Source organism: Pseudorasbora parva, chromosome 2, assembly GCF_024679245.1.
Source record: "Pseudorasbora parva isolate DD20220531a chromosome 2, ASM2467924v1, whole genome shotgun sequence".
In the NCBI taxonomy this organism is placed as follows: Eukaryota; Metazoa; Chordata; class Actinopteri; order Cypriniformes; family Gobionidae; genus Pseudorasbora; species Pseudorasbora parva.
In genome coordinates, this window is record NC_090173.1 from 1,270,221 (window position 1) to 1,297,720 (window position 27,500).

At 45.8% G+C, this 27,500-nt stretch overlaps 3 protein-coding genes and 1 non-coding gene across 5 annotated transcripts in view; 2 read left to right on the plus strand and 2 right to left on the minus strand.

Moving 5' to 3' along the window:
- Positions 1 to 1,053, minus strand: part of rrp7a (ribosomal RNA processing 7 homolog A) — a 10,142-nt gene extending 9,089 nt beyond the window's left edge. The window contains exons 1-2 of the mRNA XM_067453781.1: positions 898 to 1,053; positions 1 to 69 (exon numbers count right to left, since the gene is read on the minus strand). The exon at positions 1 to 69 is cut by the window's left edge and continues 80 nt beyond it. Of these exons, the coding sequence (XP_067309882.1) occupies positions 1 to 69; positions 898 to 949 (121 nt within the window). The 5' untranslated portion in view covers positions 950 to 1,053. The remainder of the gene's footprint in view (positions 70 to 897) is intronic.
- Positions 1,054 to 1,824: 771 nt separating this feature from the next.
- poldip3 (polymerase (DNA-directed), delta interacting protein 3) lies at positions 1,825 to 15,527 on the minus strand. Of its 2 annotated transcripts, XM_067453754.1 has the most exons (10): positions 15,372 to 15,527; positions 13,387 to 13,490; positions 12,932 to 13,320; positions 12,768 to 12,827; positions 12,580 to 12,660; positions 11,572 to 11,757; positions 3,902 to 3,979; positions 3,667 to 3,796; positions 3,503 to 3,569; positions 1,825 to 2,245 (listed from the first exon to the last, which is right to left on the minus strand). In XM_067453754.1, the coding sequence occupies exons 1-10, from the start codon at positions 15,437 to 15,439 to the stop codon at positions 2,005 to 2,007; spliced, it is 1,404 nt and encodes a 467-aa protein (XP_067309855.1). In that variant the 5' UTR covers positions 15,440 to 15,527; the 3' UTR covers positions 1,825 to 2,004. The 2 variants fall into 2 exon arrangements, with proteins under 2 accessions (XP_067309855.1, XP_067309847.1); XM_067453746.1 differs by having other exon boundaries at positions 12,932 to 13,490.
- A 578-nt stretch (positions 15,528 to 16,105) lies between these two features.
- Positions 16,106 to 16,259, plus strand: LOC137057103 (U12 minor spliceosomal RNA). The gene has a single exon (XR_010900430.1). It is a non-coding gene; the product is annotated as a U12 minor spliceosomal RNA (small nuclear RNA).
- Positions 16,260 to 18,772: 2,513 nt separating this feature from the next.
- The window catches only part of LOC137049789 (protein FAM234B-like), an 11,297-nt gene continuing 2,569 nt past the window's right edge, over positions 18,773 to 27,500 (plus strand). Inside the window, exons 1-4 of the mRNA XM_067428472.1 lie at positions 18,773 to 18,865; positions 19,658 to 20,029; positions 20,336 to 20,452; positions 26,838 to 27,026. Of these exons, the coding sequence (XP_067284573.1) occupies positions 18,829 to 18,865; positions 19,658 to 20,029; positions 20,336 to 20,452; positions 26,838 to 27,026 (715 nt within the window). The 5' untranslated portion in view covers positions 18,773 to 18,828. The remainder of the gene's footprint in view (positions 18,866 to 19,657; positions 20,030 to 20,335; positions 20,453 to 26,837; positions 27,027 to 27,500) is intronic.

The window sequence follows — 27,500 nt, forward strand, 5'->3', positions numbered from 1 at the left end:
GATGCTCTTTAACACACAACTGATGAAGAGCCGCATGAGCATCATCCTCACTGAACCTCAGAGACAGCACTGACACACACACACACACATATACAGAGAGAGACACACAGTCACACACACACAGACAGACAGACAGACACAGACCCACACACACGCAGAGAGAGACACACACAAACACACGCAAGAATACACACACACACACACAAAGACAGAGAGAAACACACACACACACAAAGACAGAGAGAGAGAGAGAGAGAGAGAGAGAAACACACACACACACACACACACACACACACACACACACGCAGAGAGAGAGAGAGAAACACACACACACACACACACACACACACACACACACGCACACACGCGCAGAGAGAGACACACAAACACACACACGTAGAGAGAGAGAGACACACAAACACACGCAATACACACACACAGACACACACAAGGATACAGACACACACACACACACACGCAGAGAGAGACACACAAACACACACACGCAGAGAGAGAGAGACACACAAACACACGCAATACACACACACAGACACACACAAGGATACAGACACACACACACAAACGCAGAGAGAGACACACAAACACACACACGCAGAGAGAGAGACACACAAACACACGCAAGAATACACACACAGACACACACAAGGATACAGACACACACACGCAGAGAGAGACACACAAACACACACACGCAGAGAGAGAGAGACACATAAACACACGCAAGAATACACACACAGACACACACAAGGATACAGACACACACACACAGAGTCACATCACTGAGCCACCAGCGTCAGGCGCTTTAACTGCAGCGTTATTATCATGTTAATATACTCATGCTATTAATTATATAACCCTTAATGAACAAATGTTTACCGGTAAACCCTTCAGGAGTGACGCACACATGCGAATCTTCGGACGGCGCCATCTTCTTTTACCCGCGTCACCGGAAACTGAGACGCAATGGCTGCCGGGAACTGTAGTTCCACTGGGGAAAGTTGCAGTCGCGCTCCACATGACTAAAAGCGGCATCAGTGTTTAAAACTGTGAGAAACGAGGCTTTATTACTTCACAGAATGATTCAGTGACTCAAAGCAGTGGAAATACAACAACAGCCACTTTTAGAAACCCACTGCTAGCTGTTACGTTCACTGTTTTAGTGAAAGTAAAATCTATCAAAGGCAAACAACTAATCCTATAATGAGATGAAATATCAAAGATGTTTTTTAAATAAGTTTTCAGGTCGTGTTTTGTTTGTTTCATGCTATAGAAGACAGTTAACTACTATTACACCTTCAATTATACTAACGTCGTCTCATTAAACCTCCTACACGTGTTGTTTCTGAAAGTGTCTTCTTATTTATTTGATTATAAACACAGTGAAGTATTATTCCAGTGTAAAGCAGCTGCTCTCTGTGTGCACATACACCGATATGATTTGAGCGAGTTTGGCCAGATTGTGACGGCTAGACGACTGGGTCAGAGCATCTCCAAAACTGCAGCTCTTGTGGGCTGTTCCCGGTCTGCAGTGGTCAGTATCGTTTTGTTTTACGTCACGTGGATGGCCGTGTGCGTGGCTTACCTGGGGAACACTGGCACCAGGGTGCACAAACAAGCCCGAGTCATCGAGTCACCTCGAATCTTACAGGGCTTAAAGGATCTGCTGCTGACATCTTGGTAGGAGGGTGGTCATAATGTTATGCATGATGGGTGTATAGTAAAAGTGTATATTTTTGGCATCATTCCCCGAGCCTTCAGTGTCACATGACCCTTCAGAAATCATTCTGAGTTACGATCAGTGTGTAACGCGTCACTCATTTATTTCTCAGGAAGATCAAAAGAACAGAGTTTATTTGAAATATAATCTTTACAGTACAAACGTTTGGTGCCGAACACAAGCACGAGCTCCGAGGAAAGGGTAAAAGAACAGCACAGAGAGAGCATGAGCAGATGAGGAACAGAGAGAGTGGAGGAGGAGGAGGCTCAGATCTTAATGCGGAAGGCTGTGGCTCCGCCCCCAGGCTCGCCTCCGCTGGCTCCTCCCCCTCCACTGGCTCCTCCTCCACTGGCTCCTCCCCCGCTGCTCTGGCTGGAGGACTTGAACAGGGCCCTCAGGATGGTCTGCGGATCCACCTCGGCCCCCGCGGGTCTGGAGCCGGAGCCGGAGCGAGACGACGAGTCCTTCAGAGCAGAGACGGCCGCACCCGGGGAGTCACTCAGCCTCCTGCAACGCCACAGAAAACAACGTCAACAACAACAAAAACAACATTAGCAAAAACAACATCAACAACAACAGCAGCAAAAACAATGTCAACAACAACAACAACAACATTATCAACAACAGAAGCAAAAACAACATCAACAACAACAGCAGCAACAACAACATTGTCGTCATCAACATCATCATCGTCAACAAAAACAAGGTCGTCAACAACAATAACAACAACATAGTCAACAACAACATTAACAACAAACACCAACATTAACAACATCGTCAACAACAACAATAACAACCAACATCCCAACAACAGTCATCAACAACCAACTACAACATCGTCAACAACAGCAGCAAAAACAACGTCAACAACAACATTGTCGTCATCAACATCATCATCGTCAACAAAAACAAGGTCGTCAACAACAATAACAACAACATAGTCAACAACAACATCATCAACAACAACAACCAACACCAACATTAACAACATCGTCAACAACAACAATAACAACCAACATCCCAACAACAGTCATCAACAACAATAAAAACAACCAACATAAACAACATCGTCAACAATAACAACAACATTAACAACCAACATCATTCACAACATCGTCATTAACAACAAACAACAATAACAACAATAACAACAAACAACGTCAACAACAATCAACATCGTCATTAACAACAAACAACAATAACAACAAACAACGTCAACAACAATCAACATCGTCATCAAAAACAATAACAACATTAACAACAACATCGTTCACAACATCGTTAACGACAACAAACATCAACAACGTCGTCAACATCCTCATCAACTATAAAATCATCAACATCATCGTCCACCTGAGGTGAAATGACGACATGCCGAGGCGAAATACTAAATAATCACAAACTGACGTTATAACGTGGAAATGATGAAATACTAAGATATAATCGACATAAAGTGGAAACTGACGAGCTGATATTGTAAAAAGACATTAAGTCGCAATTACAACAGTCAAAATTATGATGAAAATTTAAATTGATGGTCAAAATTATAACACAAATGGAGAACTTTTGACAAATGGAAAAATTAAAATGAAGGCACAATGGAAGTAATTTGATAAATCATTTGAAAAGGAGTTGAAATTGAGTCAATACAAAATTATCACATGACACACTGAGTCGAAACTGGCAAAAGATTAAATTATGATCAAAATTATGCCAACCTGTAAATGTGAGTGTGTGTGAGAGAGTGTGTGTGGTGTAACTCACAGGAGGATGGGCTGCTCTGACGTGATCACACTGCCCTGCATGTGCAGGTTACACTTCATCGGCTGACCTGAACACACACACACACACACAGTAGTTAGTTTCAGCTGTAGAGCGTCTCTCTCACAGACACACACATACATACACACACACACACACACACTCACCGTCCAGGCAGCGGTTGTTGTATTTCCTGTATGCACTGACTGCGTCCTCCTTACGCACGAACACCACCTCGGCCACGCCCACTTTCACCAGCCTCGCCCGCTTGAGCGCGCCGCACACACAGAACAGCTCCTGCACACACAAACACACACACACAGCTGAGATGCTCTGGTCACTCTTCATGTGTGTGTGTGTGTGTGTGTGTGTGTGTGTGTGTATGTGTAAGCAGAGGCTCACCACTATATCCTCCTCTGTCACACGGGGGTGAAGGTTGTGGACTGTGATCTTGGTGCCCTCCAGAGGACTGAAGACAGGCTGACAGAGAGAGAGAGGTCATGAGTGTGTGTGTGTGTGTGTCAATCAGAGGACTGAAGACAGGCTGAGAGAGATACAGGTCATGAGTGAGTGTGTGTGTGTGTGTGTGTGTGTGTGTGTGTGTGTGTGTGTGTGTGTGTGTGTGTCAATCAGAGGACTTAAGAAAGGCTGAGAGAGAGAGACAGGTCATATAGCCACCCATCCGCTGGTCCGATTGGCCTGAGAGTGGGCTATGAGTGCCCCAGCATATACTAGTTCCCCTCAAAAAACCCTTCCCGATCAGCCAATGAAATACAGCGGCCATCTTAAGGCGATCGGAGCGAGACTCGAGGAGCCATCTTAAGGCGATCGGGGCGAGACTCGAGGAGCCATCTTAAGGCGATCGAGCGAGACTCGAGGAGCCATCTTAAGGGGATCGGAGCGAGACTCGCGGAGCCATCTTAAGGCGATCGGGGCGAGACTCGAGGAGCCATCTTAAGGCGATCGAGCGAGACTCGCGGAGCCATCTTAAGGCGATCGGAGCGAGACTCGCGGAGCCATCTTAAGGCGATCGGGGCGAGACTCGAGGAGCCATCTTAAGGCGATCGAGCGAGACTCGAGGAGCCATCTTAAGGTGATCGGAGCGAGACTCGAGGAGCCATCTTAAGGCGATCGGAGCGAGACTCGCGGAGCCATCTTAAGGTGATCGGAGCGAGACTCGAGGAGCCATCTTAAGGCGATCGGAGCGAGACTCGCGGAGCCATCTTAAGGCGATCGGAGCGAGACTCGCGGAGCCATCTTAAGGCGATCGGAGCGAGACTCGCGGAGCCATCTTAAGGCGATCGGGGAGAGACTCGAGGAGCCATCTTAAGGCGATCGGAGCGAGACTCGTGGAGCCATCTTAAGGCGATCGGAGCGAGACTCGAGGAGCCATCTTAAGGCGATCGGAACGAGACCCGAGGAGCCATCTTAAGGCGATCGGAGCGAGACTCGAGGAGCCATCTTAAGGCGATCGGGGCGAGACCCGCGGAGCCATCTTAAGGCGATCGGAGCGAGACCCGAGGAGCCATCTTAAGGCGATCGGAGCGAGACTCGCGGAGCCATCTTAAGGCGATCGGGGCGAGACTCGAGGAGCCATCTTAAGGCGATCGGAGCGAGACTCGAGGAGCCATCTTAAGGCGATCGGAGCGAGACTCGCGGAGTCATCTTAAGGCGATCGGGGCGAGACTCGAGGAGCCATCTTAAGGCGATCGGGGCGAGACTCGAGGAGCCATCTTAAGGCGATCGGAGCGAGACTCGAGGAGCCATCTTAAGGCGATCGGGGAGAGACTCGCGGAGCCATCTTAAGGCGATCGGAGCGAGACTCGCGGAGCCATCTTAAGGCGATCGGGGCGAGACTCGAGGAGCCATCTTAAGGCGATCGGAGCGAGACTCGAGGAGCCATCTTAAGGCGATCGGGGAGAGACTCGCGGAGCCATCTTAAGGCGATCGGGGAGAGACTCGCGGAGCCATCTTAAGGCGATCGGGGCGAGACTCGAGGAGCCATCTTAAGGCGATCGGAGCGAGACTCGAGGAGCCATCTTAAGGCCGATCGGAGCGAGACTCGAGGAGCCATCTTAAGGCGATCGGAGCGAGACCCGAGGAGCCATCTTAAGGCGATCGGGGCGAGACCCGAGGAGCCATCTTAAGGCGATCGGGGCGAGACCCGAGGAGCCATCTTAAGGCGATCGGGGCGAGACTCGAGGAGCCATCTTAAGGCGATCGGGGCGAGACTCGAGGAGCCATCTTAAGGCGATCGGGGCGAGACTCGAGGAGCCATCTTAAGGCGATCGGGGCGAGACTCGAGGAGCCATCTTAAGGCGATCGGGGCGAGACTCGAGGAGCCATCTTAAGGCGATCGAGCGAGACTCGAGGAGCCATCTTAAGGCGATCGGGGCGAGACTCGAGGAGCCATCTTAAGGCGATCGAGCGAGACTCGAGGAGCCATCTTAAGGCGATCGGGGCGAGACTCGAGGAGCCATCTTAAGGCGATCGGGGCGAGACTCGAGGAGCCATCTTAAGGCGATCGGGGCGAGACTCGAGGAGCCATCTTAAGGCGATCGGGGCGAGACTCGAGGAGCCATCTTAAGGCGATCGGGGCGAGACTCGAGGAGCCATCTTAAGGCCGATCGGAGCGAGACTCGAGGAGCCATCATAAGGCGATCGGAGCGAGACTCGAGGAGCCATCTTAAGGCGATCGGAGCGAGACTCGAGGAGCCATCTTAAGGCGATCGGGGCGAGACTCGAGGAGCCATCTTAAGGCGATCGGGGCGAGACTCGAGGAGCCATCTTAAGGCGATCGGGGAGAGACTCGAGAAGCCATCTTAAGGCGATCGGGGCGAGACTCGAGGAGCCATCTTAAGGCGATCGGAGCGAGACTCGCGGAGCCATCTTAAGGCGATCGGAGCGAGACTCGCGGAGCCATCTTAAGGCGATCGGAGCGAGACTCGAGGAGCCATCTTAAGGCGATCGGAGCGAGACTCGCGGAGTCATCTTAAGGCGATCGGAGCGAGACTCGAGGAGCCATCTTAAGGCGATCGGAGCGAGACTCGCGGAGTCATCTTAAGGCGATCGGAGCGAGACTCGAGGAGCCATCTTAAGGCGATCGGAGCGAGACTCGAGGAGCCATCTTAAGGCGATCGGAGCGAGACTCGCGGAGCCATCTTAAGGCGATCGGAGCGAGACTCGCGGAGCCATCTTAAGGCGATCGGAACGAGACCCGAGGAGCCATCTTAAGGCGATCGGAGCGAGACTCGCGGAGCCATCTTAAGGCGATCGGAACGAGACCCGAGGAGCCATCTTAAGGCGATCGGGGCGAGACCGGAGGAGCCATCTTAAGGCGATCGGAGCGAGACTCGCGGAGCCATCTTAAGGCGATCGGGGCGAGACTCGAGGAGCCATCTTAAGGCGATCGGGGCGAGACTCGAGGAGCCATCTTAAGGCGATCGGGGCGAGACCCGCGGAGCCATCTTAAGGCGATCGGGGCGAGACCCGCGGAGCCATCTTAAGGCGATCGGGGCGAGACTCGCGGAGCCATCTTAAGGCGATCGGGGCGAGACTCGAGGAGCCATCTTAAGGCGATCGGGGCGAGACTCGAGGAGCCATCTTAAGGCGATCGGAGCGAGACTCGAGGAGCCATCTTAAGGCGATCGGAGCGAGACTCGAGGAGCCATCTTAAGGCGATCGGGGCGAGACTCGAGGAGCCATCTTAAGGCGATCGGGGCGAGACTCGAGGAGCCATCTTAAGGCGATCGGGGCGAGACCCGAGGAGCCATCTTAAGGCGATCGGGGCGAGACCCGCGGAGCCATCTTAAGGCGATCGGGGCGAGACCCGCGGAGCCATCTTAAGGCGATCGGGGCGAGACCCGCGGAGCCATCTTAAGGCGATCGGGGCGAGACCCGCGGAGCCATCTTAAGGCGATCGGGGCGAGACTCGCGGAGCCATCTTAAGGCGATCGGAGCGAGACCCGCGGAGCCATCTTAAGGCCGATCGGGGCGAGACCCGAGGAGCCATCTTAAGGCGATCGGGGCGAGACCCGCGGAGCCATCTTAAGGCGATCGGGGCGAGACCGGAGGAGCCATCTTAAGGCGATCGGGGCGAGACCCGCGGAGCCATCTTAAGGCGATCGGGGCGAGGCCCGCGGAGCCATCTTAAGGCGATCGGGGCGAGACTCGAGGAGCCATCTTAAGGCGATCGGGGCGAGACTCGAGGAGCCATCTTAAGGCGATCGGGGCGAGACTCGCGGAGCCATCTTAAGGCGATCGGGGCGAGACTCGAGGAGCCATCTTAAGGCGATCGGGGCGAGACTCGAGGAGCCATCTTAAGGCGATCGGGGCGAGACCCGCGGAGCCATCTTAAGGCGATCGGGGCGAGACCCGCGGAGCCATCTTAAGGCGATCGGGGCGAGACCCGCGGAGCCATCTTAAGGCGATCGGGGCGAGACCCGCGGAGCCATCTTAAGGCGATCGGGGCGAGACCCGCGGAGCCATCTTAAGGCGATCGGGGCTAGACTCGCGGAGCCATCTTAAGGCGATCGGGGCGAGACTCGAGGAGCCATCTTAAGGCGATCGGGGCGAGACTCGAGGAGCCATCTTAAGGCGATCGGGGCGAGACTCGAGGAGCCATCTTAAGGCGATCGGAGCGAGACTCGCGGAGTCATCTTAAGGCGATCGAGCGAGACTCGAGGAGTCATCTTAAGGCGATCGGGGCGAGACTCGAGGAGCCATCTTAAGGCGATCGGGGCGAGACCCGCGGAGCCATCTTAAGGCGATCGGGGCGAGACTCGCGGAGCCATCTTAAGGCGATCGGGGCGAGACTCGAGGAGCCATCTTAAGGCGATCGGGGCGAGACTCGAGGAGCCATCTTAAGGCGATCGGAGCGAGACTCGAGGAGCCATCTTAAGGCGATCGGAGCGAGACTCGAGGAGCCATCTTAAGGCGATCGGGGCGAGACTCGAGGAGCCATCTTAAGGCGATCGGGGCGAGACTCGAGGAGCCATCTTAAGGCGATCGGGGCGAGACCCGAGGAGCCATCTTAAGGCGATCGGGGCGAGACCCGCGGAGCCATCTTAAGGCGATCGGGGCGAGACCCGCGGAGCCATCTTAAGGCGATCGGGGCGAGACCCGCGGAGCCATCTTAAGGCGATCGGGGCGAGACCCGCGGAGCCATCTTAAGGCGATCGGGGCGAGACTCGCGGAGCCATCTTAAGGCGATCGGAGCGAGACCCGCGGAGCCATCTTAAGGCCGATCGGGGCGAGACCCGAGGAGCCATCTTAAGGCGATCGGGGCGAGACCCGCGGAGCCATCTTAAGGCGATCGGGGCGAGACCGGAGGAGCCATCTTAAGGCGATCGGGGCGAGACCCGCGGAGCCATCTTAAGGCGATCGGGGCGAGGCCCGCGGAGCCATCTTAAGGCGATCGGGGCGAGACTCGAGGAGCCATCTTAAGGCGATCGGGGCGAGACTCGAGGAGCCATCTTAAGGCGATCGGGGCGAGACTCGCGGAGCCATCTTAAGGCGATCGGGGCGAGACTCGAGGAGCCATCTTAAGGCGATCGGGGCGAGACTCGAGGAGCCATCTTAAGGCGATCGGGGCGAGACCCGCGGAGCCATCTTAAGGCGATCGGGGCGAGACCCGCGGAGCCATCTTAAGGCGATCGGGGCGAGACCCGCGGAGCCATCTTAAGGCGATCGGGGCGAGACCCGCGGAGCCATCTTAAGGCGATCGGGGCGAGACCCGCGGAGCCATCTTAAGGCGATCGGGGCTAGACTCGCGGAGCCATCTTAAGGCGATCGGGGCGAGACTCGAGGAGCCATCTTAAGGCGATCGGAGCGAGACTCGAGGAGCCATCTTAAGGCGATCGGGGCGAGACTCGAGGAGCCATCTTAAGGCGATCGGAGCGAGACTCGCGGAGTCATCTTAAGGCGATCGAGCGAGACTCGAGGAGTCATCTTAAGGCGATCGGGGCGAGACTCGAGGAGCCATCTTAAGGCGATCGGGGCGAGACCCGCGGAGCCATCTTAAGGCGATCGGAACGAGACCCGAGGAGCCATCTTAAGGCGATCGGGGCGAGACTCGAGGAGCCATCTTAAGGCGATCGGGGCGAGACTCGAGGAGCCATCTTAAGGCGATCGGGGCGAGACTCGAGGAGCCATCTTAAGGCGATCGGGGCGAGACTCGAGGAGCCATCTTAAGGCCATCGGAGCGAGACTCGAGGAGCCATCTTAAGGCGATCGGGGCGAGACTCGAGGAGCCATCTTAAGGCGATCGGGGCGAGACCCGCGGAGCCATCTTAAGGCGATCGGGGCGAGACTCGAGGAGCCATCTTAAGGCGATCGGGGCGAGACTCGAGGAGCCATCTTAAGGCGATCGGGGCGAGACTCGAGGAGCCATCTTAAGGCGATCGGGGCGAGACTCGAGGAGCCATCTTAAGGCGATCGGGGCGAGACTCGAGGAGCCATCTTAAGGCGATCGGGGCGAGACCCGCGGAGCCATCTTAAGGCGATCGGAACGAGACCCGAGGAGCCATCTTAAGGCGATCGGGGCGAGACTCGAGGAGCCATCTTAAGGCGATCGGGGCGAGACCCGCGGAGCCATCTTAAGGCGATCGGAACGAGACCCGAGGAGCCATCTTAAGGCGATCGGGGCGAGACTCGAGGAGCCATCTTAAGGCGATCGGGGCGAGACTCGAGGAGCCATCTTAAGGCGATCGGGGCGAGACTCGAGGAGCCATCTTAAGGCGATCGGAGCGAGACTCGAGGAGCCATCTTAAGGCCATCGGAGCGAGACTCGAGGAGCCATCTTAAGGCGATCGGGGCGAGACTCGAGGAGCCATCTTAAGGCGATCGGGGCGAGACCCGCGGAGCCATCTTAAGGCGATCGGGGCGAGACTCGAGGAGCCATCTTAAGGCGATCGGGGCGAGACTCGAGGAGCCATCTTAAGGCGATCGGGGCGAGACTCGAGGAGCCATCTTAAGGCGATCGGGGCGAGACTCGAGGAGCCATCTTAAGGCGATCGGGGCGAGACTCGAGGAGCCATCTTAAGGCGATCGGGGCGAGACTCGAGGAGCCATCTTAAGGCGATCGGGGCGAGACTCGAGGAGCCATCTTAAGGCGATCGGGGCGAGACTCGAGGAGCCATCTTAAGGCGATCGGGGCGAGACTCGAGGAGCCATCTTAAGGCGATCGGGGCGAGACTCGAGGAGCCATCTTAAGGCGATCGGAGCGAGACTCGAGAAGCCATCTTAAGGCGATCGGAGCGAGACTCGCGGAGTCATCTTAAGGCGATCGGGGCGAGACTCGCGGAGTCATCTTAAGGCGATCGGGGCGAGACTCGAGGAGCCATCTTAAGGCGATCGGGGCGAGACTCGAGGAGCCATCTTAAGGCGATCGGGGAGAGACTCGAGGAGCCATCTTAAGGCGATCGGAGCGAGACTCGAGGAGTCATCTTAAGGCGATCGGAGCGAGACTCGCGGAGCCATCTTAAGGCGATTGGGGCGAGACTCGAGGAGTCATCTTAAGGCGATCGGAGCGAGACTCGAGGAGCCATCTTAAGGCGATCGGAGCGAGACTCGAGGAGCCATCTTAAGGCGATCGGGGAGAGACTCGAGGAGCCATCTTAAGGCGATCGGGGAGAGACTCGAGGAGCCATCTTAAGGCGATCGGAGCGAGACTCGAGGAGCCATCTTAAGGCGATCGGAGCGAGACTGACTCGTGGCTCTACAGGCCTGAGGGAAATACGGCAGAAATCACCACCAGGGGGTGCTGTCACACTTCTCTACCACGGACAGGAGTGTGTGTCGCATGATTTTTCGGCCACATGCTTCATAGCACAGGTATAACTCCTCATGCTTCGCCTCTGAGCCCGCCGCTGTCCATCGACTCGCTCGTTAATATCACAGATTATCTAAAAATACCTACTGTGGAGAACTAGCCTGAGGCTTTTGGCTCAATGGGACACATTCTCGGGACTCTCTAGGCCAATAGTTAACAAAAAAACCTTGATATTATTCACACTGGAGTGTGTGTGTGTGTGTGTGTGTGTGTGTGTGTGTGTGTGTGTGTGTGTACCTACCTGTGGGGGCGTGTGTGTTTGTCTGCTGGCGTCTCCACCCGCCTGTTGCGTGCCAACGGTTGTCCTGGAAACAGGAGGCAGGGTCTGTGTGGGGGGGCGGGCCGTCGCCACGGGGACGGATGGAGGCGTGTACGAGTCGTTCTTCACCACCTTAGTGATGGGAGTCGAGAGAGAGACAGGCACAGGCTGCAGACAGAGAGAGAGAGAGAGAGAGTTAGTGTGTATGTGTGTGTGAGGAGAGGGAGTTAGAATTTACAATGAATGTAAATTTCAAGAATTTGTAAAATGTAATTTACTAGACTACAATTCCTGAAGAAATTGTGAGTGGTGCTTGCCGTGGCAAAACTCGGGCCTGTTGCTAAGGTGTGTTGAGGCGGTTGCTAAGGTATTCTGGTTGGTTAGTAGGTGGTTGCTAGGGTGTTCTGCGTCGTTGCTAGGGCATTCCACATTAGTAAATTTCACTAAATTCCAACAACTAGAACCTAATTTTATGGCATTACCAAATTCAGAAAAAACAACTCATATTCTATCCTGATTGCAACCGCAGCCAATCGTGTGCCAGCCTGCCACAAACAGAGTCAGCCAGTGGACACAACTAAAGTCAGAGCATCCTCAGCTGTCTGGATATGTACAAACCGATAAAACTGCTTTTTAATTATTATCTAATTAGTTATTTTTAATTGTCTTAATTGTTTTCTTGATTATAAAATGTGTACATGTATATTTACTGATTGATTTATTGATTTTATTTTTATTTTCATTGCTTATGTGATCGCCAATGCTTTGGCAATACTGTACAAGTCATGCCAATAAAGCTGCCAATAAGAAGTGTGTGTGTGTGTGTGTGTGTGTGTGTGTGTGTGTGTGTGAGAGGAGAGAGAGATTGAGAGTGTGTGTGTGTGTGAGAGAGAGAGCGAGAGAGTAAGTGAGTGCGTGTGAAAGCCACTGTGTGTGTGTGTGTGTGTGTGTGTGTGTGTGTGTGTGTGTGTGTGTGTGTGTGTGTCTCACCCGTGTCTGCAGGCTGTTGGCTGTGGTGAACTTCATCTGTTTGTTAGGCATCATTCGATCATCATCATCAGCAGACAAACCCTGCAGAGAGAGAGAGTGTGTGTTCTCTTTCATTACACTGGTGTGTGTGTCGGTGTGTGTATGTTAGTGCGTGTTCTCCTTCATAATACTAGTGTGTGTCCACTGACCGGAGCTGTTCTGCTGGGAACATTGATGCGGATCCCGCTGGTCATTCCCACAGGCCTCTGCTGCAAATGCAAAAACACACACACACACACACACACACACAAAATCAACATCTGAGTCACGCCGCAGGTCACATGATCATCACGCTCGTCTGTCATTGGCTCACCTGGATGGTTTTGGTGATCTTCAGAGACGTGTCCATCTGATTGGACGACGTAGGGACGCTCCTCTTCAAGCTCAGCCTATCACGTGCGTCGACTACCTTGGTGATCCCGCCTCCTGGCTGCATGGCCACGCCCCCTCTGGTGATCCCGCCTCCTGGCTGCATGGCCACGCCCCCCCTGGTGTTGTGGAATTGTATGTGTGGGATCCCGGCGGCCGCGGCTGAGGGTTTGCTGGGCGAGGGCGGGACGGACGCCACGGCAACCGGCTGCTGTTTGCGCGAGTTTATGGTCTGGCGTGCGTCCAGCACCGCCCCACCCCCCCCTCGGCCGCGGATGCGGAACCGCGCGTCCTTCTGCGCTAGCTTCTCCCGCGCATCCTTCACCTGAAACGCTGGACGGAGACATGCGTTAGGACTCACACACACACACACACACTCGCACACACACACACACTCACCTCCTGTAGCTCCACCCAGCCTCTGTCGGACATCGCTGCTGCCGATCTTCTGACGGGCGTCGAAGGCCCTGCCCACTGACCCCGCCCCTCGACCATATACGGGCCTGTGGGCGGGACAAACAATACCAGTTAAAGGGCTGATGAATTAAGAAATCAACTTTCCCCTGAGCTTGTGATATAAGGTCATGGTTTATAAGAATATCCTCTAAGTTTCAGAGCTGAAACTTCCTTATAGAGCTGTGCGATATTGAAGAAAAATGCGATATGCGATACGATATTGCTATAAGTGTGTAAAACCTATTTAAAATTATATTGGTTATACATCTGGGGCCTGTTCTTCATACGCCGCTAACTCTTAACACTAATGACTCTTTAGCTAAAAACACTCAGTTCTTTCAAAAATATATGTGCTCATTAATGTATATTTACTTCTTTCAAGTAATACAGTACTCGTAAGTTTATAATATGCCGTTGAAAACACATACGGGTGAGGGGTTCGAGTGCCGGCCGCCATGTTGCTCCTCCATCTTGAAAGTACAGTAGCCACAGAGGGACATACCCGTAAACTCAAGCTTCGCCTTTCGCGTTTTAACACTCAGCCACCGTAGGAGTTAAACCGAAATCAGAATTGAGAGGAGCAGAAACTATTATCCACTGGATGGTCATAAACCTTTACTCCGCTAGATGGGGAATATCACACAGGGGAGCTTTAATTAATACTTTCATTCCGTTGTCTTGACGCCGGCCAATCGCTGCTGATCGTGGTTTGGAGTATCGATCAACTGCCCTCTTCAGGGAACGCAGGCACGAGCAGTGAGCTCAGATAACTTCATCCAGATATTTTAATCCAATCCGCAAATTTGTTTGAAGAACCAAATTAGCCAGAGTTCAGTTATTAGGATTAAAGATCTGGGATCTGTCAAATCATCTCGGATGTGTTAAAGAGGTACGAAGAACGGGCCCCTGAACTGGAGCTGAAGCTCATTAAATATGCGAATCTTATCCAATCCCAGCCGTGGGCGTTAACTTCCAAATCTCCAGTAGGGATGGGCGATACCACTCATTTTGTTTTCGGTACGATACCGATACTTTCCAGGCCAGTTTCAGACACTTTTAAACTGAAAATTATTATTAAATTTACTAAAAGTCAAATGGGTACAGATATTTTCCTAAGTGATGGGACGATCCACCCATACAATACATCCTTTTTATTCTGATAGTGTATGATTTATATTGACATTACAGAATAGAACATGATCATTATCAACGTTTAACATTAAATGTGAAGAGTGCACTATGTAGGCTACAATTTCTAATTGTTTATTGTGAATTAACTCAAACACATTATGTTTTTCTGTATTCTGAGCGTCAAAGCCAGTGTAGAAAACAGCCTTTTACTGATTAGTTATGATGTTTTTGAATGTAAACACCACACAAACGTCATTACAGTATAACAAAAGCCAGTTCATGACACCTTTAACAGGGTTTTCTTGCTCTTGTGTGATTATTATATCAGTCAGAATCAGGTGCAACAATGTTTACATGCTTTCATTAAGATACATTTTAATCGTGCGTTACATTTATGCACGTTACTGGTTAGTGTTACTTCGATCGACGGATATTGGCCGATACATCGATCAATCACTGAAGGAACGGGTGTGTCGTGTAAGCAGCGGCGTTCGGCGCTCTACAGTAACGCTTGTAGTGTGATATAACGCGTACGCGATATTAAAAAAGATATTAATCGGATGTACGCGGTTTGTTTGTAAAAAAAAGATCTAGAAAAACGCGCTGGACGCCATGAGCCACGCGCGCCAGCCAATCAGAAAGCGGGAGCGGCCGTGTTAACCAATGAGCGGCGGGGGAAGGCGGGACATCTCGCTCACTAAGAGCCTAACACGACTGCGTTTATATTACAAAAACTACACGGCTAAACCGCCGCGGCGCGTTATATTATCGCGGATTAAAGTGTTAAATAGGTTTACCTCTTACTGACTCCCCGAGCGTTCGCACTGCGGCGACGAATCACTTCATCCAGAGAGAGATCCGCCATATCTACCTTTGCTAAAGGATTCCGAGTAGACGCCAGTGCGCATGCGCGTTACGTACAGACATATGGGCGGGACTAAGCGTTGCGTGACGGGCCGCAGTAAGGGTCAAAACGCGCGCGTGAAACACGGAAGTTTGCCACTGTTTTCACAATATAATAGAGTAAAACTATTCCATTTATATACACACAATTAAAAATAAAATAATAAAAGGCCTTGGGTTTTTTCTTTTATTTTCCTGTTTTTTTTCTTTCTTTTTTTTTTTTTTTACAATAGCATATTAAATAAAAGTACTAGTAATTTTAACATCACATTAAAATAGAGATTTCTGCTTGATTAATAAAATAGCCCCACATAATGATGTTTCTAATATTACACGCGAATGTAGCGAAAAATCACGAGAAAACAAGTGGAACAGCCAATAGGAACAGCGAAGCGCCGTGACGTCACCCGCGATCCCACAATGCACCGCGCGAAGCCCTCATTCTCACTTTAAATTTAGCTTTTTTACCACTACACGCTTAATAACCGAACGCTAATCTTCACAGAAGTGTATTATCTAGTGATATCTAGCACATCTCCCGCCTGAGCCCGCGCACTCGCGTTCCCTCACCGTCTCTGTACTCAGCGGCGCGCGGGAACGGGAGCGCGAGCGCGCCGCCGGTCAGGTTATGCCTTAAACTGATGAGTAAGGAAAATAACGACGCGGGGTGACGCCCGTGTCCTCGCTCAAACTCGCGAGAGGAATTTTTGAACGGGTACAGGTCCGCCCGCTGCGGTGACTCGCTTACTTCGCGAGATGCCCGCGGGACCAGGATCTGCCCCGAAACCCCATAACGAGTATAAAGAGAGAACCAATGATCGATAATAATCAACCTCTCCCTCAGAGAGTCGGTATGGGGAGGATAGATGATCAGTACTGAGCGTTTGCTGATCGATAATGAGGAGTTGAGGGACTGCGACTCCGCGGAGGAACACAAGATGGCGCCCGTTCTTCCTGCTCAGGCTTATGTCAGATCGCATCTTGAGGAGATATTAAAATCTGTCCCAGCCACTGCTGCTCTATAACAAGAGTTCATTACTGAACCAGGGGCGATAATCATTTAAAATAATAATATATATAACAGTTTATTTGAAAATAATATTTTAATGTTGTGTAGAATTTGCGTATAATACTATAGACACCAATAATCCGCAAATTTGTTTGAACAAGAACCAAGTTAGCCAGAGATCAGTTATCAGGATCTGGGATCAGTCAAATCATCTCAGATGTGTTTAGCGAGGTACGAAGAACGGGCACTCATCGTTTCATAATATCAACACAAAATAATTAGCCTTCATAGAAATAAGTAAATGATTAAACTACTAAATAAATACCTATATCGACCAACTCCCAGCCTACAAGTTATAACATGTTCCCTACTCCCAGGGAACATGTTATAACTTGATGAAACACGCTGGTGTAAATCATGCTAAGCTACATATATAACAACAGTTGAATCATTTAGCATTAGCAGTTTGATCAAACCCAGTACCCGTTCCCCTAACGTTCCCCTAACGTTCCCATATGGTTCCCGTTTGGTTAATTTTGTGGGGAACCAAATAAACACATTCTGGGAACGTTCTCTATTGGTTGTGTTTTTGTAACCTTAAAAGAGAACCTTCCCAGAATGTTCTGTTATTTTTTAGATTACATTTTTTCTAATATATATGCAGGGGTATTTGTATATTTCGTTGCTGCACTTCTCCAGCGCGCACTTTATTCCGTCTTCTATTTAAATATTAACGTCATTTCGTTTTTACCGACTGACTGACAGTAGTTTATCGATCTTTATTGAATAATGAGTTATAGTGAATAAGTATACGAGTGTAAATAGTTCCGAGAGATTGGACACATAATCGAAGACTACATGATGTTAACCGAGAAATTCTGGTTTACTGACCAAAACAGAGAAGTTGGCTACGGGCCTACAAGTTCCGAAAGGTACATTAATACATTACATTCAATCTGATTTAATCCGCCGTATGAAGGTTTATGTGCTTGAAATATTTATATTGATTAAACAAGTTCAACACAAGGCATGGTCCATGACGTCCACTGATCCGTCTTCCATGCCGTTTAAACAAAACGGGACGCGAATGCTGGCCGATTACGTACAGCAGGGTAAATGATATCGGAGAAAAGAGGTTAGGGGAACGTTCTGGGAATGTTCTGGGAATGTTCTCCAAACCAACAGTCAACATTCTATTTACGTAAAGAAAACGTTCCTGGCTAACCAATAGAGAGCGTTAGGACGTCTGTCCTGGGAACGTTCTGGGAACTAGAAACTAACGCTCCCAGAACGTTCTGGGAACCAAAAATTGTTATCTGGGAATGTTTGATTAAATTGCTGACACTGATTGAAAATGTAAAATTGTTTAAAATCGAGATAGTCCTAGCTAACACGCACACTTAAATGGATGTTGGGCCTCGTTTATATTTTTTTAAATTTAGGCTATTTTATATATATTATATTATCAATTATACAAAGTTAAATATTAGTGAAATAGCCTGTTTTATATTTTCCCAGAGGCAGGAAAAGGAAAAACATCTTTTCATTTTCTCCTGATTTTCCCAAACTTGTAGTAAAATGTGTGAAGAGAGAAACTAAATCTCTGGCGTGTAAATGCGTTATACACACTATTGTAATATAGCGGACAACATTTTGACAATAATATCTAATTATCTATAATAAGTCTATTTAAAGCTAACGATTATGTAATTTTCTATACGTAAACGCTATCTCTCTCTCACTTTCTGCAACCGAGCTGCGCGCGCATCCTGAATGACACTTTTAGCACTTCGGGATTGTTTTTAACTATGAAAGGGGCTTTACAAATAAAATATATTATTATTATTATTATTATTATTATTATTATTATTATTATTAACAGACAATTGGTCTATTAAAAATTTAGTATTTGATCTAAAACAGATTTAAATAAGTACATTAAAATGAATTTAGACAGATAAAAACAAGAAAAGCAGTGTAAATGTTGAAATACTAAAGCGAAAGCCTAAATTATTGTGAATAATGTTTAATAGTTTGCTTTGTAAGAGAAAACTCTACAACGACCTACTCTTGCAATTTCATTTAATAGAAATAAATACACACACGAAAGCAAGAGTATTTTAATTTCAGGCTGAATCATCATCTAACTATAAATAAACACCGCCGGCACATTTCACCATCTGGGAGTATTAATATATGATATTAGCTGGCGAAATAAATAAATGTGTATTTGCTGTCCGTTTGATGTTTCCATCGGACTCCATTTCCCATGATGCATCTGTTCAGCGCGGCGGCGGCTGCAGCGGCACACACGCGTCGCGTCGCGGATAACATCTCGCGCCATGGCTGCAGCTCTGTCTCGAGCTCTGAAATTACCGGGTAAGTCAAATATTAAATCGTCAATAAGCGACCGAATGAATGACAGTATAACGAGCAGCGCTTCATTTGTGCGCTCTGTGTTTGTGCTCGATGACGTCAGGGATGTGAATCTTACGACGCATCTTCAGTCCGTTATGCGTTCAAATGCGACACGATCAGTATTGTTATTATACTCGGTATAACGCTTAACGTGGCTTATTAATGTACTAGGACAGTGTTAATAACAGACCAAACTCATGAAATATCATATTAATAAAGTACTATATAAAAATGTTCTATGGGAGGAAAATACTCTAGTTTACTTTATTAAATGATATTTTCCTGGAGAGCCGTTCCTCTCCTCAGAAGCCCTTCTTCTTCCCATGGTGCATCCTGGGGCCATGTGTTCATGTTAATAACACGGTCTTAGCACATTAATAACCACGTTAAGCGCTAGAATGTCCCGTGAATAATAACACTACTGATCCGGTCGCATTTGAACGCACACGACCTGCACTGACCTCAGTCGAGCGTGATGATATATTATCATTTAATCATTCTGAACGCACATACACGACCTGCACTGACCTCAGACGAGTTGATGATATATTATCATTTAATCATTCTGAACACCACAGACTAACACCGTGTAAATACCCTGGTGTGATGGATGTACAGTACTATGGTAAATGGCAATATCACGTGACCACAGTGTTTTTATGGTAACGGATTGTTAGCTATCTTCTGAAGCGGTGTTTTTTCTGCCGAATGTACAGTCTAATGCTATCTTAATGAGCGCTGTATTAACCGCAGGTAAGAAGGGCTCGGATCTGGGCGAGTACGATCCGCTAACGCAGGCCGATAGCGAGGATGAGACGGAGGACGACGATCTGGTGCTCAACTATCCGCGGAACGGCGTGAGCGCGGCGGGGGCCGGCCTGAGGGACGAGGAGGAGGAGCTTGAGGAGGCGGAGGGGCCGGGGCTGGATGTGGAGGCGGGGCCTGTGCGGGGAGTGGGCGGAGCCGCTGAGGAGAAGGCGGGGCGAGTGCGCGGAGCGGTGAGGACCTCAGCCTTCCTGCTGCCGCTGAGCTGTGCTGCGATACTAGTACTGCTGTGTGCGTTCCTCATCCCCTGCCCACAGGGGGCGCCGCAACACTGGCAGAACGAGCTCGGAGACGCCAGCGGTGAGTCTGTGTGTGTGTGTGTGTGTCTGTGTGTGTGTGTGTGTGTGTGTGCGTTCCTCATCCCCTGCCCACAGGGGGCGCCGCAACACTGGCAGAACGAGCTCGGAGACGCCAGCGGTGAGTCTGTGTGTGTGTGTGTGTGTGTGTGTGTGCGTTCCTCATCCCCTGCCCACAGGGGGCGCCGCAACACTGGCAGAACGAGCTCGGAGACGCCAGTGGTGAGTGTGTGTGTGTGAGTGAGTGCTCCTCCGCACCACAGCACAGGAAGAACCCAAAGACTCAACACGTGTGTGTGTGTGTTCTCAGGCATGACGTCGCCTCCGCTGGCATTGTGGGACGTGGACGGAGACGGACTGGAGGACGTTTTGATCGGCGTCACGAGCGTCTCTAATGACAGTCAGCCAATGAGCGCGCAGAACAAAGGTGAGCGCAAGAGAGGACGGAAAGCAAAGCAAAATCTCTAAAAACTAACTATAACTGTCACGATAACTATAACTGTCACGATAACTGTCACGATAACTGTCATGATAACTATAACTGTCACAATAACTATAACTGTCACGAGAACTGTCACGATAACTATAACTGTAACGATAACTGTTACGATAACTATAACTGTCACGATAACTGTAACGATAACTGTCATGATAACTATAACTGTAACTATAACTGTAACTATAGCTGTCACGATAACTATAACTGTCACGATAACTATAACTGTCACGATAACTATAGCTGTCACGATAACTATAGCTGTCACAATAACTATAACTGTAACAATAACTGTAACTGTCACGAAAACTATAACTGTAACGATAACTAACTGTAACGATAACTGTAACTGTCACGATAACTATAACTGTCATGATAACTATAACTGTAACTGTAACAATAACTATAACTGTAACGATAACTATAACTGTCACGATAACTAACTGTAACGATAACTGTAACTGTAACGATAACTATAACTGTCATGATAACTATAACTGTAACGATAACTATAACTGTCATGATAACTATAGCTGTCACGATAACTATAACTGTCACGATAACTATAACTGTCACGATAACTATAGCTGTCACAATAACTATAACTGTAACAATAACTGTAACTGTCACGAAAACTATAACTGTAACGATAACTAACTGTAACGATAACTGTAACTGTCACGATAACTATAACTGTAACGATAACTATAACTGTCACGATAACTAACTGTAACGATAACTGTAACTGTAACGATAACTATAACTGTCATGATAACTATAACTGTAACGATAACTATAACTGTCATGATAACTATAACTGTCACGATAACTATAACTGTAACGATAACTTTAACTGTAACGATAACTATAACTGTCACGATAACCATAACTGTAACGATAACTATAACTGTCACGATAACTATAACTGTAACGATAACTATAACTGTCACGATAACTATAACTGTCACGATAACTATAACTGTAACGATAACTATAACTGTCACGATAACTATAACTGTCACGATAACTATAACTGTAACGATAACTATAACTGTCATGATAACTATAACTGTAACGATAACTATAACTGTAACGATAACTATAACTGTCACGATAACTATAACTGTAACGATAACTATAACTGTCATGATAACTATAACTCTAACGATAACTATAACTGTAACGATAACTATAACTGTCACGATAACTATAACTCTAACGATAACTATAACTGTCACGATAACTATAACTGTCACGATAACTGTAACTAACGATAACTATGACTGTCACGATAACTATAACTGTCACGATAACTATAACTGTAACGATAACTATAACTGTCATGATAACTATAACTGTAACGATAACTATAACTGTAACGATAACTATAACTAACGATAACTATAACTGTCACGATAACTATAACTGTCACGATAACTATAACTGTAACGATAACTATAACTGTCATGATAACTATAACTGTAACGATAACTATAACTGTAACGATAACTATAACTGTCACGATAACTATAACTGTAACGATAACTATAACTGTCATGATAACTATAACTCTAACGATAACTATAACTGTAACGATAACTATAACTGTCACGATAACTATAACTCTAACGATAACTATAACTGTCACGATAACTATAACTGTCACGATAACTATAACTGTCACGATAACTGTAACTAACGATAACTATGACTGTCACGATAACTATAACTCTAACGATAACTATAACTGTCACGATAACTATAACTGTCACGATAACTATAACTCTAACGATAACTATAACTGTAACGATAACTATAACTGTCACGATAACTATAACTCTAACGATAACTATAACTGTCACGATAACTATAACTGTCACGATAACTATAACTGTCACGATAACTGTAACTAACGATAACTATGACTGTCACGATAACTATAACTCTAACGATAACTATAACTGTCACGATAACTATAACTGTAACGATAACTATAACTGTCATGATAACTATAACTCTAACGATAACTATAACTGTAACGATAACTATAACTGTCACGATAACTATAACTCTAACGATAACTATAACTGTCACGATAACTATAACTGTCACGATAACTATAACTGTCACGATAACTGTAACTAACGATAACTATGACTGTCACGATAACTATAACTCTAACGATAACTATAACTGTCACCATAACTATAACTGTCACGATAACTATAACTGTAACGATAACTATAACTGTCACGATAACTATAACTGTCATGATAACTATAACTGTCACGATAACTGTAACTAACGATAACTATGACTGCAATTATAACTGTAGTGATAACTGTAACCATAACTATAACTGTAAAAATAACTGTAACTCTTATAACTGTAACGATAATGATAACGATAACTGTAACTATAACTGTAACGATAACTATAACTGTAATGATAACTGTAACTATAACTGTCACGATAACTGTAACTAACGATAACTATGACTGCAATTATAACTGTAGTGATAACTGTAACTCTTATAACTGTAACGATATTTTTAACGATAACTGTAACTATAACTGTAATGATAACTGTAACTATAACTGTCACGATAACTGTAACTAACGATAACTATGACTGCAATTATAACTGTAGTGATAACTGTAACTCTTATAACTGTAACGATATTTTTAACGATAACTGTAACTATAACTGTAACGATAACTGTAACTATATTTTTAACGATAACTGTAACTATAACTGTAATGATAACTGTAACTATAACTGTCAAGATAACTGTAACTAACGATAACTATGACTGCAATTATAACTGTAGTGATAACTGTAACTCTTATAACTGTAACGATATTTTTAACGATAACTGTAACTATAACTGTAATGATAAATGTAACTATAACTGTCACGATAACTGTAACTATAACTGTAATGATAACTGTAACGATAACTATAATGATAACTGTAACGATAACTATAATGATAACTGTAACTATAGCTGTAACGATAACTATAACTGTAACTATAGCTGTAACGATAACTATAACTGTAACTGTAACGATAACTATAACTGTAACTATAGCTGTAACGATAACTATAACTGTAACTGTAACGATAACTATAACTGTAACTATAGCTGTAACGATAACTGTAACTGTAACTATAGCTGTAACGATAACTATAACTGTAACTATAACTGTAACTATAACTGTAACTATAGCTGTAACGATAACTATAACTGTAACTATAACTGTAACTATAGCTGTAACGATAACTATAACTGTAACTGTAACGATAACTATAACTGTAACTATAACTGTAACTATAGCTGTAACGATAACTATAACTGTAACTGTAACGATAACTATAACTATAACTGTAACTGTAACGATAACTATAACTGTAACTATAGCTGTAACGATAACTGTAACTGTAACTATAGCTGTAACGATAACTGTAACGATAACTATAACTGTAACTATAATGATAACTGTAACGATAACTATAACGAAAACTGTAGCGATAACTATAACGATAACTGTAACGATAACTGTAACTATAGCTGTAACGATAACTATAACGAAAACTGTAGCGATAACTATAACTATAACTGTAACTATAACTGTAACTATAGCTGTAACGATAACTATAACTGTAACTATAACTGTAACTATAGCTGTAACGATAACTATAACTGTAACTGTAACGATAACTATAACTGTAACTATAACTGTAACTATAGCTGTAACGATAACTATAACTGTAACTATAGCTGTAACGATAACTATAACTGTAACTGTAACGATAACTATAACTGTAACTATAGCTGTAACGATAACTGTAACTGTAACTATAGCTGTAACGATAACTGTAACGATAACTATAACTGTAACTATAATGATAACTGTAACGATAACTATAACGAAAACTGTAGCGATAACTATAACGATAACTGTAACGATAACTGTAACGATAACTGTAACGATAACTATAATGATAACTGTAACGATAACTATAATGATAACTGTAGCGATAACTATAACGATAACTGTAACGATAACTGTAACAATAACTATAATGATAACTGTAGCGATAACTATAACGATAACTATAATGATAACTGTAACGATAACTGTAACGATAACTATAATGATAACTATAACTATAGCTGTAACGATAACTGTAACTATAGCTGTAACGATAACTATAACGATAACTGTAACAATAACTATAACTATAGCTGTAACGATAACTGTAACTATAGCTGTAACGATAACTGTAACTATAACTGTAACGATAACTATAATGATAACTGTAACGATAACTGTAACGATAACTGTAACTATAACTGTAACTATAACTGTAACGATAACTATAATGATAACTGTAACGATAACTGTAACGATAACTGTAACTATAACTGTAACGATAACTATAATGATAACTGTAACGATAACTGTAACGATAACTGTAACTATAGCTGTAACGATAACTATAACGATAACTGTAACGATAACTGTAACTATAGCTGTAACGATAACTGTAACTATAGCTGTAACGATAACTATAACGATAACTGTAACAATAACTATAACTATAGCTGTAACGATAACTGTAACTATAGCTGTAACGATAACTGTAACTATAACTGTAACGATAACTATAATGATAACTGTAACGATAAATGTAACGATAACTGTAACTATAACTGTAACGATAACTATAATGATAACTGTAACGATAACTGTAACGATAACTGTAACTATAACTGTAACGATAACTATAATGATAACTGTAACGATAACTGTAACGATAACTGTAACTATAACTGTAACGATAACTATAATGATAACTGTAACGATAACTGTAACGATAACTGTAACTATAACTGTAACGATAACTATAATGATAACTGTAACGATAACTGTAACGATAACTGTAACTATAGCTGTAACGATAACTATAACGATAACTGTAACGATAACTGTAACTATAGCTGTAACGATAACTATAACGATAACTGTAACGATAACTGTAACGATAACTATAATGATAACTGTAACGATAACTGTAACTATAGCTGTAACGATAACTATAACGATAACTGTAACGATAACTGTAACTATAACTGTAACGATAACTATAATGATAACTGTAACGATAACTGTAACGATAACTATAATGATAACTGTAACGATAACTATAACGATAACTGTAACGATAATTGTAACGATAACTGTAACGATAACTATAATGATAACTGTAACGATAACTATAACGATAACTGTAACGATAACTATAATGATAACTATAATGATAACTGTAACGATAACTATAATGATAACTATAATGATAACTGTAACGATAACTGTAACGATAACTATAATGATAACTGTAACGATAACTATAACGATAACTGTAACGATAACTGTAACGATAACTATAACGATAACTGTAACGATAACTGTAACGATAACTATAATGATAACTGTAACGATAACTGTAACTATAGCTGTAACGATAACTATAACGATAACTGTAACGATAACTGTAACTATAACTGTAACGATAACTATAATGATAACTGTAACGATAACTGTAACGATAACTATAATGATAACTGTAACGATAACTATAACGATAACTGTAACGATAATTGTAACGATAACTGTAACGATAACTATAATGATAACTGTAACGATAACTATAACGATAACTGTAACGATAACTATAATGATAACTATAATGATAACTGTAACGATAACTATAATGATAACTATAATGATAACTGTAACGATAACTATAATGATAACTATAATGATAACTGTAACGATAACTATAATGATAACTATAACGATAACTGTAACGATAATTGTAACGATAACTATAATGATAACTATAATGATAACTGTAACGATAACTATAATGATAACTGTAACGATAACTATAATGATAACTATAATGATAACTGTAACGATAACTATAATGATAACTATAATGATAACTGTAACGATAACTGTAACGATAACTATAATGATAACTGTAACGATAACTATAACGATAACTGTAACGATAACTGTAACGATAACTGTAACTATAGCTGTGATGATATGGAGCCCCGTCGTCCAGCCTGCTGTGTGTTGGCCCCAGGATGCTTTATGGGAAGAAGAAGCGTTTCTGAGGAAAGGCTCTCCGGGAACTAAGCTGGTGTTGGCCCTTGTGGCGGTCTGCATCGAGACAGAATCTGACCACTCGCTGTATGTGTGTGTGTGTGTGTGTGTGTGTGTGTGTGTGTGTGTGTGTGCAGAGTTCAGCGTGTCGGCGGTCAGCGGGGTCAGAGGTCAGCTGCTGTGGTCAAGGCCTCTCAGAGAGCCGCTGTTTTCGGTTCAGTGCGGCCTTCAGACAGGAAGTGCAGATCCGCTGTGGAGGAAGCAGTTCTCTTCCGCCTGTGTGCTGATCAGCTCAGGTCACATCATCACCGTCAACGCCTCCACAGGTCTGACACACACACACACACACACACACACACACACACTGCGATTCCGGCAAACACACGGATAATGCGACCCGGCATTTGTTCCCGGGCCGCTAGATTTGGTCCATTCTCACTGCCAGTGAAATACCGTAATATGTGCGCTTTCACACACAACCCGTAACGGTCCCGGGTCGAGTTGACGCGTGACATCCTGATGTGACGTATAACGGCGAGCGATCTCCGCTTCAGCGCGGATAGTAAGGAGCTCCGTGGTCTCGACTTGTGTCCAGTTTGCACTCATTTCTGCTTGTTTAATTTTAGTTTCTTTTGTATACGAACACTCTCTGCATTTAAAACACCGACGAGCTCTTCTGGCACTGCAGGGTTGTGTTATTGAAGAAACAAGCTCTAGGAGTCGCACGATAACTACGCACACGCTGCGGCATTAGTTTCGGCTTTTGTTCACACAGCGCTCGTCCCGGGTCGAATACCGCA

Coding starts and splice junctions, on each gene's coding strand:
- poldip3 (XM_067453746.1), bottom strand. CDS start 15,439: ATGGCGGATCTCTCTCTGGATGAAGTGATTCGTCGCCGCAGTGCGAAC. Junction 12,828..12,931: donor AGATCACCAAAACCATCCAG/GTGAGCCAATGA, acceptor TTGCATTTGCAG/CAGAGGCCTGTGGGAATGAC. Junction 2,246..3,502: donor TCAGAGCAGCCCATCCTCCT/GTGAGTTACACC, acceptor GTGGCGTTGCAG/GAGGCTGAGTGACTCCCCGG.